The following is a 10,773-nucleotide window of genomic DNA, read 5'->3' on the forward strand; positions in this document are numbered from 1 at the left end:
GGCAGTGAAAGTCAACAACGACAGCGCTGCTGCCTCTGTGGGGCTCACGGGTGCACACTACGGCTCCACTGGCGTTAACATACGCATGCAGTGCAGGCCCTTCTACGAGGAGCGCCAGGATTTGCGCCCCACTCCTCTACACTGCAACCACCTTCGTTGGGAAGGGCGCTCAGGAGAGCTGCAGATTCAGCTTTGGTACCCCCGCATTGCATGTGGCTTACAGGTGGCTTCCTGTGTGGGTACTGACTCCTTGTAGCGAGCGCCCTCACAACCTCGCTCATGGCGATCATTATGGTAATCGGTTTTCTCCCCTGCTGATGGCGAGAGCACCAAAGCACCCCAAGTTCCTTCGCATCGGTGTAGAGTTGTACGACACGCTTATCGGATCGGGTGGATCATAGAGGGCTTACCGGGCAGCCTTCCCCCCCCCCACACACACACACACGATGTGGTTTCGTGTCTCTTGTTACCGATCTTCGTGACCGGATCAGTGGAGTGCAGAGGCGGTTATACTGGGGGAGCGTCAATACGGTAGCTGATGGCGAAGGGCGCATGCACCGCGAGACCCAGGGAGGTGTGCTTGAACAGGTGTATGCTGCAGAACAGCGTGTAGCGGCAAGTCACGGTGTGCTCGCAGCGCGGCGAACCGCCACACATTCCTCTTTTTTCTCGTTGTTCGCTTGGAAATAGAAACAGCGAGGTTTCTATCCTGTAACAACCTGTGTTAGTGTATGTTTTCCCATCATTCTCATCTTGCTCTGTGCCCCCCCCCCCTCCCTCCCCTCTCTTTCTCTCTCGCTTTTCGGGCTTCTTCGCAATGACTTCCGCGTCTTGCTCCCTTCATTGCTGCTCTGTCTCTGTGAGCGGACTCCTTTCTCCCACCCTCTCCCTCTTCACCTCCCGCATCCGTCATGCCCATACACACCTGCCCGTGTTCCTGCGAATGATTCGCCTCTTCTAATGGGTGTTCGTGCTCAACGTCAGCGGACGGCCTGTGCAGCGAGACGCTTCTTTTCTGCTTGTGGCCGCTGATATGGAACTCGTGCGCGCTGCACTTCCCTCTCTCTCTCTCTCTACTTGGCGTCTTCATTATCCTCTTTCCACTGTGCGTGTCTGTGTGGGTGGGTGGGTGGGTGTGTGTGTCCTTGCCTGTGGATGCGCTTCCCGCTTTGAGAAAAAAAAAAAAGAAGTGACGACGTACCAGCCTCATCGAGGCTCACGCAGGCAAAGCGCGACTGTGCAAGTATCTGCGTGCTGCGAAGCAACTGTACCACGAGCTCATGACTTCCGACACGGGTGCTTGGTTGGTGGGCACTGGTGGTGCAGCAAGAGATGGTTAGCCCGCCGAGCGTGCGCCGCCGTATTCTCGCCTCCTCATGCGCGCATTCCCCTTCTCCTCAGTGGTACGCCCCTCCTCTACAACCGTCCTGCTTCTGGGCAGTTCATCTCTGCCCTTCCTTTCGTTTCCACCAGAAGTGAGCGACCTTGGGGTTTCTGGTTCCTTTCCCATCCGGTCGACGAGGTCGTCAGCTCTCTTCAACAATAAGTAGTGAAGATGGGCCTCCTCACCCTCGAGCAAGCGCTGGGCGTGATGCAACACTAACATCAAAAAGCGTGCATGCCCCTCGGCTAAGGACCGATGAGGTGGGTAACGCCGCCTCTTACCTCGCCTGTCAGGCCAAGAGTACGCTGCATCCATAGAAGCTGCAGCACGAGCGTACTCAGGCAATTTGGGGGTGTGAGCAGAGCGATCTGATCAGCGACGACAGGCGCAAAGGGTGCAACATGCCTGTAAAGAGCAAAGCCCCTTCCCTTAGTCACTCCTCTCGTGCATCTTTACCTTCTTTACCTGAAGGACAAGGAGCGAGACGCGGCCAACCTCGCTGGGCTGTGGTCGTCGTGGTGCAGCCCAAGGAAGAAAGAAGGCGACTCGGCAGAACTCGCAAACTTTCGAGTTTGTGTCTTTCCAGGAGACTAAGAGGGGGCCTTTGGTGGGCTCGTCGAGAGGCTTCCAGTGCTCCTCTGTCCACCTGCAACGAAAGGGGCGTACCTCAACCATCTGCTGCGCGATGTGTCGAGAACACAGGGCGGCGTACTCAAGGGTCGCTTCCAGCGAGGACGTCTTTCAGGGTTTCTTCCGCTACCCTGCAGAGTGGAGCTGCTTTGATGGCGGCTCCTTTACGTCGTCGCAATCTGCAACGCCAACGGTGAGCAGATTGATGCCGCGGATATGGCGAATACCGAAGCTTGAATCATGGAGCTCGTGCCATCAGTGACCGGTTTCGCAAAGAGCCCGAGATACCAAGACCGTGGTCGAGACAACGCTCAGGGTGGGCAGAGTCGGCAATGGTGGGCGTGGCAGCCAAACACCCTGGAACCGCAGCGGAGGCGAGGCTGCCGATGTGAGTCCTCCAAGACGAAGGCACCGCTCCTTGCATCAAGAACACTGCGATCCCTTGTGAGCGAAGAGGTGGATGCACGACCGCGATTTACGGTGAAAGTGAAGGCAACCCCTCGCCGAATGTGCTGCGGCGGAAACTGTGTGAAAAGGGGGAAGTTTCACTACAGGTAAAGTCAACAAGGTAAAGATGGACTCTACTCTGCCAGCCCTACTTGCCGCCGCGCTCTGTTTCGACTGTGTTGTAACTCAAGCGCCGCCCACAGCGGCGGACACCTATCGGTTTCTCCCGGACCCTACGCCACCACTGGATATTCCTGGCATCGTTGAGGAGGGTGAGCAGGAGGGAGGGGGGGAGCTCTGGAGTTGCGCCTCTCTGCCGCAAACGCTCGCTGCGCATTGGACAGATCTCACAGTGGTGCTCTGCAGAGATGCCCGCCAGGAACGTGGCGGTGGTGGCGGGAGGCTTTTGTTGCTGCTCGGCTTGTCGCGTGTTTTTTTTTTTGCGCTATCTAGTCTAGTCGCGTGTGTGTGTGTGTGGTGTGCCGAGTCGATCGCTAGCCGACTGCGAGTTTTCCTGGCGGAAGTGCACCAGCCTTTACTGCCACGTAGCCAGTTTTGGAGGCAAATCTGGGGACTGCTCGAATGGCGCCTTCCACAGGAAGCTGCCGCAAAGACGCCAGCTTTGGAAGGCGGGAGCGAAACCGATAGCAGAAGAATTGACGAGTTTCCCCTCAAGGTCATGTGAGCAGAGGAGACGCTCTTGCAGGTCGCAGCCTCTATTACGTGTGAAAGGCAACCTTTCTGGCGGCATTGGATGACGGAGTCGACAAGGCGTTCACAACATGAGCGGTGGTGAATAGAGTGGATCGTCCAGGGCTGGATAGAGAAGCCAGGCCATCGGTGTGCAACAACCATACGCATTTACCACCCTCCGAGACGGGGCCCTTTGGCGGGCCGCTTTTTTTTCTCTCTCTTATCCTGACTGCAGACGACGCAAGGGCTACCCGCGACAACATAGCAGAGGCACACCTGTGCTCGGCGTCGAGAGTGTAGGGCACGTCTGAGGCGGCCAGGGAATCACAACGAAGGACTGGCGCTTTTAACACGAGTGGCAGGGGCAGTGGTGCTGGGGCTTTACTATCAGGGCGAAGAGCTCAACTTAACATAGTAATCCTCTCCCCTCCCTTCTCTGCCTCTAGGCGAGAATGCCATAGCGGACACAACAACCTCCTGTCAGGGCAATCCACATTCGCAGCCGAAGGAGAGGCATGTGCAGCCCTGATGCCACGCCGTATTTTGACTGAATAGGTCCCCAGGAAGAGGACGTGGTGGTGTCCCCACGGGACTGGTTGATTGACTAGACTTGTCCTCCCCACGTGGCCCAACGGGCTTGGACAGCAGTCACCCTCCCGACACACACACACACACACATGCACACACACGCACGATCCGGCAGCAGCACATCCGTTAGCTGTGCAAGCTGAAAACGATGCGAGCAGCGCTTTTTGGAACTAAACATTCGCGTCAGCAGCAGTTACGTTGGTGAGCAGAATGCACAGGACCAGAGGCTGCAAGTGGCCCAAGCGCGCGAAGGCGGGATCCAACATCAAGACGGCCCTCCTCAATCTTCAGCTCTGCACAAACGTGCGCGAGAGAATCGATGTGTCGGCGTATCCACAATGGAGAGCAGCACAGTCCACCACTCACCGATGCGAGGAAGAGCAGCTGTTCAACCCGCCGTCTCACCCTCCCCCCCCCCTAATCGACGAGTCCCAGTTGCAGACGCGCGAACACCTCGCCGAGAGCCTCATCTCATCTCTTTAGCTAGACATGGGGTGGTTGTTGGCGGCAAGGGCGGGTGATACCGAGGAGCTGATGCCGAGGGACATCAGCTTCAGCGCGTCCCCGGGCCGGGCAGCGCCAACGGTGCGAGTGAGCATGACCGTTCGAGGGGGCAAGGGGGGTGCGGCTCAGAGGTCCATACGCGTTGCTATCCCACCTCCTCTGCGAGGATTCCCTCAGTGTTGTGACAGTTTGTGGAGAGGTGAGGCCTGTGGCAAGCTCTGTTTGCACGACTGGGGCTATTCAAGGACACGGCGCGCGCAGCCCTGCGCTTGTCAAACCCTAAAGCGGCGCTCCCGACGGTGCGCAGGAGGGGGGGGGACCACGTTGCCGGGCACCCTCCAGAGGCAATTGGGCTATGGCCGCCATCTCATGGCAGAGGTGCTAACCGCGCTGGACAACGCGGGAAATCCCCTCCTCATGCTGAGCACAGCGTCATGAAAGCGCCGCAGGCGTGGAAACTGGGGATACCTTTAGCAGCGCTCTACGCCGAAATTCGCCGCTTGCATGACAAGCCGCCGGTCCAAATGCCTCCACCCACGAAGTGGCCGTTTAATTGGCAGCACACCGACACCCGTCGACCTCGGCGCCGTTCACCCGTTGCCGGTGGCCCATGAGATAGACTCGGCGCTATGGACGTTTTGTGGGCACATCGCAAGCGATGAAGCTCGCAACACTTATGCTGGGGGCGCGTGAGCCGCGCGTTGGCAATGGGCACGCTTGAGGCCATGCGCCACCGCATACGGGCACAGGTTGCCCAGCGGCCGTACAAGGTGTAATGGAGGTTTTTCCGCCAGAGGGGAATGGACGGCGGCAGATGGGCACCGAGCCGAACCTGAACTCTATCATGCGCAAGGAAGAGCTCCCACCATCGACGAACCCCATGAGGCTGGAGCGCAGACGAGGGATACGGTGCGTTGAGTACATGATCCAAGTACGCTTTGGAGTCTTTTACAATGCCACTTCGCTCTCCGAAGCGGTTCGTGATTGCTTTTTCGGCTGACCTCATTGAGGGGTATCTGCACCTAAAGACACTGCCAACAGGTACGCGATGGAGCGTGGTCGTGGGTCATGGTGTCATGAGCATCACCGTGTACACTCTGACTGACACGATCACCTTCACTTCTATCGGCAACCTAGTGATTGCCACGAGGGAAGGCTAAGAGCAAGTTCTTCTTTCAGCCGTACGAGCAACCCTCACCCATATTCGGCAGGCGAGCTCTGCTGGCATCCCCAGACAGGAGCGGTGTTGCGCGCAACAGGTACAGAGCTGCTGCAGGCGGTACAAGAGGAGCAACCCTCTTCGTGGAGTGCGTCTTTTGTGGGACGGCGGTGAGCAAATTCGAGTTTCAAACTCGAGGCGGCGAGGTCCGCTGACGTCAGCGATGCTCGCCGCAGCATTCGACGACGATGAATCCTGCCAGCCCCTTTCTTTGTTGTTCGTTCACCACTGTTGAGAGCGCATCGTTGTGTCTACCGCCCAATATATCGGGGCAGAGAACACGGGACTCACGGCTTCCGTACCTGGACCCTTTAAAGTACGAGGCCTCATGCAGGATGGAGGGCTGCCGCCCATTCAGAGCCCGCGTGATGGCCCGATCGCTTCTGAGACGCGCGTTGGTTACCACGTCGGGGCGTATGTGACTCTCAGTCCGCTTTACGGACGCTTCGGCTGAGGTCGGGGGTTGGGGTGCCTGGACTCGCTGGCGCACTGGTGGGGGGGGGGGACTGTCGGTGCCACCAAAGGTGGGTGCACGACCTTGAAGGCGAAGACAGCACCCCCATCGCCCAATGAAACCCTTCACGACGAAGCATTCGATGCCCGCGGAACCAGCGGCAGCATTGGAGACCCTCAGGGTGCTTTTCCACCGCTCTCCGGAAGAGGGTCAGGAGCGGGGCTGTGAGGACCCACACCCACAGCGCCATTGTGTGGGCGCAGCAACGACAGAGAGCGGCTACTGCGGGATCGGACGAGGATACGCCTTGAACACTCTGCCTCAGTGTACGCATGCCCCTTTTCCACAAGAAGAGCCCACAGGTGAGATTCTTCTCTACGTGGCAGGTAAAGCCAACCACCACCCCCGATGACCTCTCCCGCAACGTTGAGACTAGCGACTCCGCACCGACAACCGAGCCCCTCCCCCCCCCCCGGGACGACAACCTCGGACTTCCGAGGTTGCAAAACACCTCTTCATCATCCCCCGTACAAGTCATCTAGCGGACAAGGGAAGCGGAGAGGCTACCGATAGGGGGGGGGGCGGTGTATCCCCGATGCCGCAATGGTCTCATAGTAGTCCGCAAATTCATCGCACAACCGAAAGGGGGGGCTCAATGGCCCCCAATGTGTGCTACACAAACCGGTGAAGCGATGCGAGACGTATGCGAGTGGCGTTTCTGCTCCACTTGGCACGCCCTTCAGTCTCCTCCTCCCCCCCCCCTCCATGCCCCTCAACGCCTTTTCCACTTCCAACCAAGGAAACTGGCAAACGCGCCTCAGCATGGCCTACGCATGATGGTCCCTCCCCGTGAGCACTGCCTCAGCTCGAATTCACATTTCAGACGAAAAGCGAAAGAACAAGCAACTCAATGCGTAACGCGTGCAGGCTTGCCGCCACCACCGCCATCACCCTCTTTCCCTCTCAAAGCATCGAGGTGGTGGGAGAAAGAGCTGACAGGAAGGGAAGTAACCGGCTCCTGCTCTGAACAAGATGCTTTTACCGGCACGTACCCTAATGGTGCCTCTCGGCAACGCCCGAGTATGTTGGCAGGCGCGTGTGCGGACGTGTGGTTCTCCTCTCACTCACCCTTTCCTCTCCCGCTCCCTCCCTTCTCCCTTTACCTCGTTCAACACACTGCAGACATTGCCCTGTGACCGCAGGCTCTGTGGAAGTCATATACAAACGTGAGAAGAAAGGCAGAGCGCCCCACCTCCTCCGACTAGTGTACCGAAGTCTGTCCGAGCCTCCTCAATTGTTGCCTTCGCTTTTCTCTTTTGTGTGTGGCAGGCCCGTGTCTTGTGTCTCGACGCCTCTCGGACGTTTGTGGCCACGCCCTTATCGCCAGGTGTACGTCTCTGTTTGCATCACTGCCGTGCTGCTGCTGTTGTGTGAAGAACAGCGGGCGCGTGGTAGTGCTTCTGCCCGCTCAGGTGCGCTCACCTTTTGGGGGAGTGGCCTCTACCGAATTACTTTGATTCATCACCATCACAACACCGGAGAGGCAATTTTTTCTCCTGCTGGACGTTGGCACATCTTCACAGATTCCACCCGCCCTCGCAATGTTCGGCCGCCGTGTCTTTGCAAGCGCGCCGCTTCCACGTCACATGTGGCCGAAGATGCACATTCAGAACGAGACCCAGGCGCGGCGCACGCTGCCCTCTTTTACTCCTCTTGCCGTGGCAGGCGGAACGCGCAGCATCTTCTGCTCTGGGCTCGCCTTCAACGCGCTCTGCCGCAGCAGTGCATCGCTTGGTGGAGAAGAGGGTCTAGTGAGCCCGGATGGAAAGCTTGTCTCAGCCGAAGTCGCGGCTGCGTGCGCAGAGTGGTGCGCGCAGGCCCTTCGCACCACCATATTGCCAATACACCACTTAGCAGCCAGCTCTCCGCATTCCAAGTGTCTGACCTGGCAGACAAAAAAAAAGTGACACTCTAATGTGTGCCCTCATGCATAAGCGGCGGCAAAAGAGCGCACGGCCCCAGAGAAGCGCGTTCCTCCTCGCTGATATAGAGGAAGGCACCTGTGCTTGGGCTTTTCTTCGTGTCTGTGCATGAGAGAGCGCGGTTGAGGCTTTTGTGCGCGTGTGTATCCGGTATCGGCCCTGCCTCTCTTCAGTTTTGACTATTAAGGAGGAGGAGGGGGGGACTCGCATTGGAGGTCTCTTCGCCTGCCCGCTAATCACACAAACGATTTGCGTGGTGTTGTTTGACTTCAAATCTCTGTGTCGTCAGCGTACCGGCCACGGCGCAAGACCCGGGGAGGTTGCGAGGAGGCGAAGCACAAGGGGAGAAAAGAGACGGAGAATAAGGGGTGAGAGACGCCGCGGCGATGGTACGCAGGAGGATGGCCGAGACGAGGAATGCACGGCGTACCGCCAACCCCCTTCAATTATGCATCACTGTGTTACAGCTTCTCACTCGTCACAGGTGTCTGGCCCCTCCATCTCGCTGAAGCCACACCCCGCCCTCCTTAACCATCATCGCCCCTCCCTGCCGCTTATGCTGAACATGCGTGTGTGGGTGGGTGATTTCTCCCTGCTATGTTTGGGTCACGCACACGGGAAGAGGAGGAGGAGGAGGGGGGGAGGTGGAGGAGAGGGGGAGGTGCTGGGCAAGTGGGAATGGAAGAAAACCTGCGCGTCGCAGAGGTGGAACGATGGTCTCAATGCATGCCGTAATGGATAAAGCAGCCCTAGAATACAGCTCCCATCCCTCCGAACCCACTCTTCACTAGCCCCATTATGCATGGGTTGCTACCCCCCTTCCCGCGTAGCACAACACGGCTCCATCTTTAGAGGTAAGAGTTACGTGCACGGCATCAGCTCACCCTTGCCTTTCAGCTTCCCCTCTGCCTTCTCCGCCCTCCACCGTACTCCTCCGTGTCTCTCTACTGTCACACAACTCGGTCTAGAGAAAGTGAAGGAACGAAAGAAAAAGAGAGATGCGATGCACATTGCTGGCAGCTCCGGCTACTCGCTTGAGCTTTTCAGCAGCCCTCCACAAGCTGGGAGAGCAAATACCTCTGCATCTTCGCTACGCGCGCGCCTCATTTATGCTGTAAGCAGACCTTTAGCCACGGCCAGACCTCCTCCTCCTAGCGGCGCCAGGAGTAACATCGCCAGGACTCTGGTCGAACCGAACTCCAATACCACTTTTGGTGGGAGAAAACACACGCAGAGACTACCCTGCTCGCAAGACAGGCCGTGGCACCCTCTTGCGCCCCCTGTGAGTGTGCACCTACACCCCTTGGCGGGGGCCTCCTTGTTGCGCAGTCTGTGTAGAGCGCCACCCGCTTCAGATCCTATGGGCAGAGTGGTTTATCGGTAAGCTTGCTTCCTTTAAAAGCTGTGGAACCGGGGTGCCGCCAGGCGACGCGTGGAGTGGAACAAAGTCCTGAGGAAAGTGAGCAAAGGCCACCTCCTATGCGAAAACGAAGCTACACTGACTGATGAAGGAATGGGAAAGTACCGTGCAGGCTCAGAGACTGAGGAGCGGAGAAAGTGATGACCACAGGTAGGGTGTGAGGAGTGTAATGGGTGGCGCTAGCGAAGCTCGAAACTTGTCTCGTCGCCTTCTCATCTGCGACACCTCCTCCTCCCGCACAGCTGAGAAAGATCAAAAAAAAAAAGAAAGAAAGGGAGAGGGACAACTCGAGGCACACTGAGAATGAGGTGTCGCGTCTTCCGCTGGCTCGCCAGATGAAAGGGCCGGTGAGAAACACGGCACGAGCTCTGACGACAAAGTGACGGATCGAAACAACAACAACGCGAAAGGGGGGGCATGGTGGGTGTGGGCGTTTTGTTTTATGCCACACTCCTTTGAAGTTGGTGGCCTTTTGAGGGCAACAGGAGCTTCACCACTTCACCCGACATTAAAGTGGGTGGCGCAGAGGTGTAGATGGACGAGAGGGTAAAGGAGGAAAGTCTCAGTTCCAGCCGGCGGGGGGACCCATAAGGCCCTAAACACAATCCCCACCTCTCTTCGTCCCTGCCGCAGTGTCTCCTCCTCATGTGAAGCTGATTATGCGGGCTCCGCTCTAGCCCCGCATGGTTGTGCTTTGGATGGTCAGCACACACATTAACGGTCAAATGGGCTCTCTCTCCCTCTGCCCCACCAAACTACTACCCCTTGTCTCCCCTTATAACTCCCCCACACTTCGCCCTCCCCACTTCCCTCTTTCTATGCGAAGGTGTGTGTGTGTGTGTGAATGACCCCACCTCACCCCCAGAGAGTCCCACAATACGCGTGAGTGTCGAGCATGCGCCTTATTGGTGCGGATGATGGAGCGAGTAGCTTCGGTCGCTTCTCGTGCCACGCTTCACAGAGAGAGAGGCGCGGGCTCCTTTGATCAGCACCGTGTCTACCGCATACACAACGTCGCCGAAAAGCTGTCATTTCAACTACCACCGTTTCAACACTTCATTCTTGAGTGCCCGATCAGCTGGGGTCTCCACCGCCTCTGCAAGGCCTACTCAGGTGTCGCACGCCTCGCACCAGCAGCGGTTGCTCGATGATGTACCGCCCGCATCGCGTGCGCTGGCAATGCGCAAAAAAAAAAAAAACACGTGGGAGCCACCGACGTTTCTCTCCCGCAATAGCGCCTCTTCAATACATCATTTCGCCTCAGCCTCGTGATTCGATTATTTTGCAACTAGGAAGCTGCTCTGCATCTCGGACACAAACCACAAATATCGCGGTGACAGCGCTCACGTTTAACACCTGGTAGCCTACTTTCCCTCCAGTGTCGTCAGCTTCGACGGCAACCTACAACGCCGGCGACTCTCTTCTACACGTAGCACCCCTTTGCTAGCCCTG

The 10,773-nt window shown here is 57.7% G+C and overlaps 1 protein-coding gene across 1 annotated transcript; it reads left to right on the top strand.

The window, feature by feature from the left end:
* Positions 1-7,520: 7,520 nt before the first annotated feature.
* LPMP_191170 (hypothetical protein) lies at positions 7,521-7,886 on the top strand (the record flags this gene model as incomplete). Its single annotated transcript, XM_010699810.1, has 1 exon — positions 7,521-7,886. One exon carries the CDS (start codon positions 7,521-7,523, stop codon positions 7,884-7,886), a length of 366 nt encoding a protein of 121 aa, XP_010698112.1.
* Positions 7,887-10,773: the final 2,887 nt, after the last annotated feature.

This window comes from Leishmania panamensis, assembly GCF_000755165.1.
Source record: "Leishmania panamensis strain MHOM/PA/94/PSC-1 chromosome 19 sequence".
NCBI classification, from domain to species: Eukaryota; Euglenozoa; class Kinetoplastea; order Trypanosomatida; family Trypanosomatidae; genus Leishmania; species Leishmania panamensis.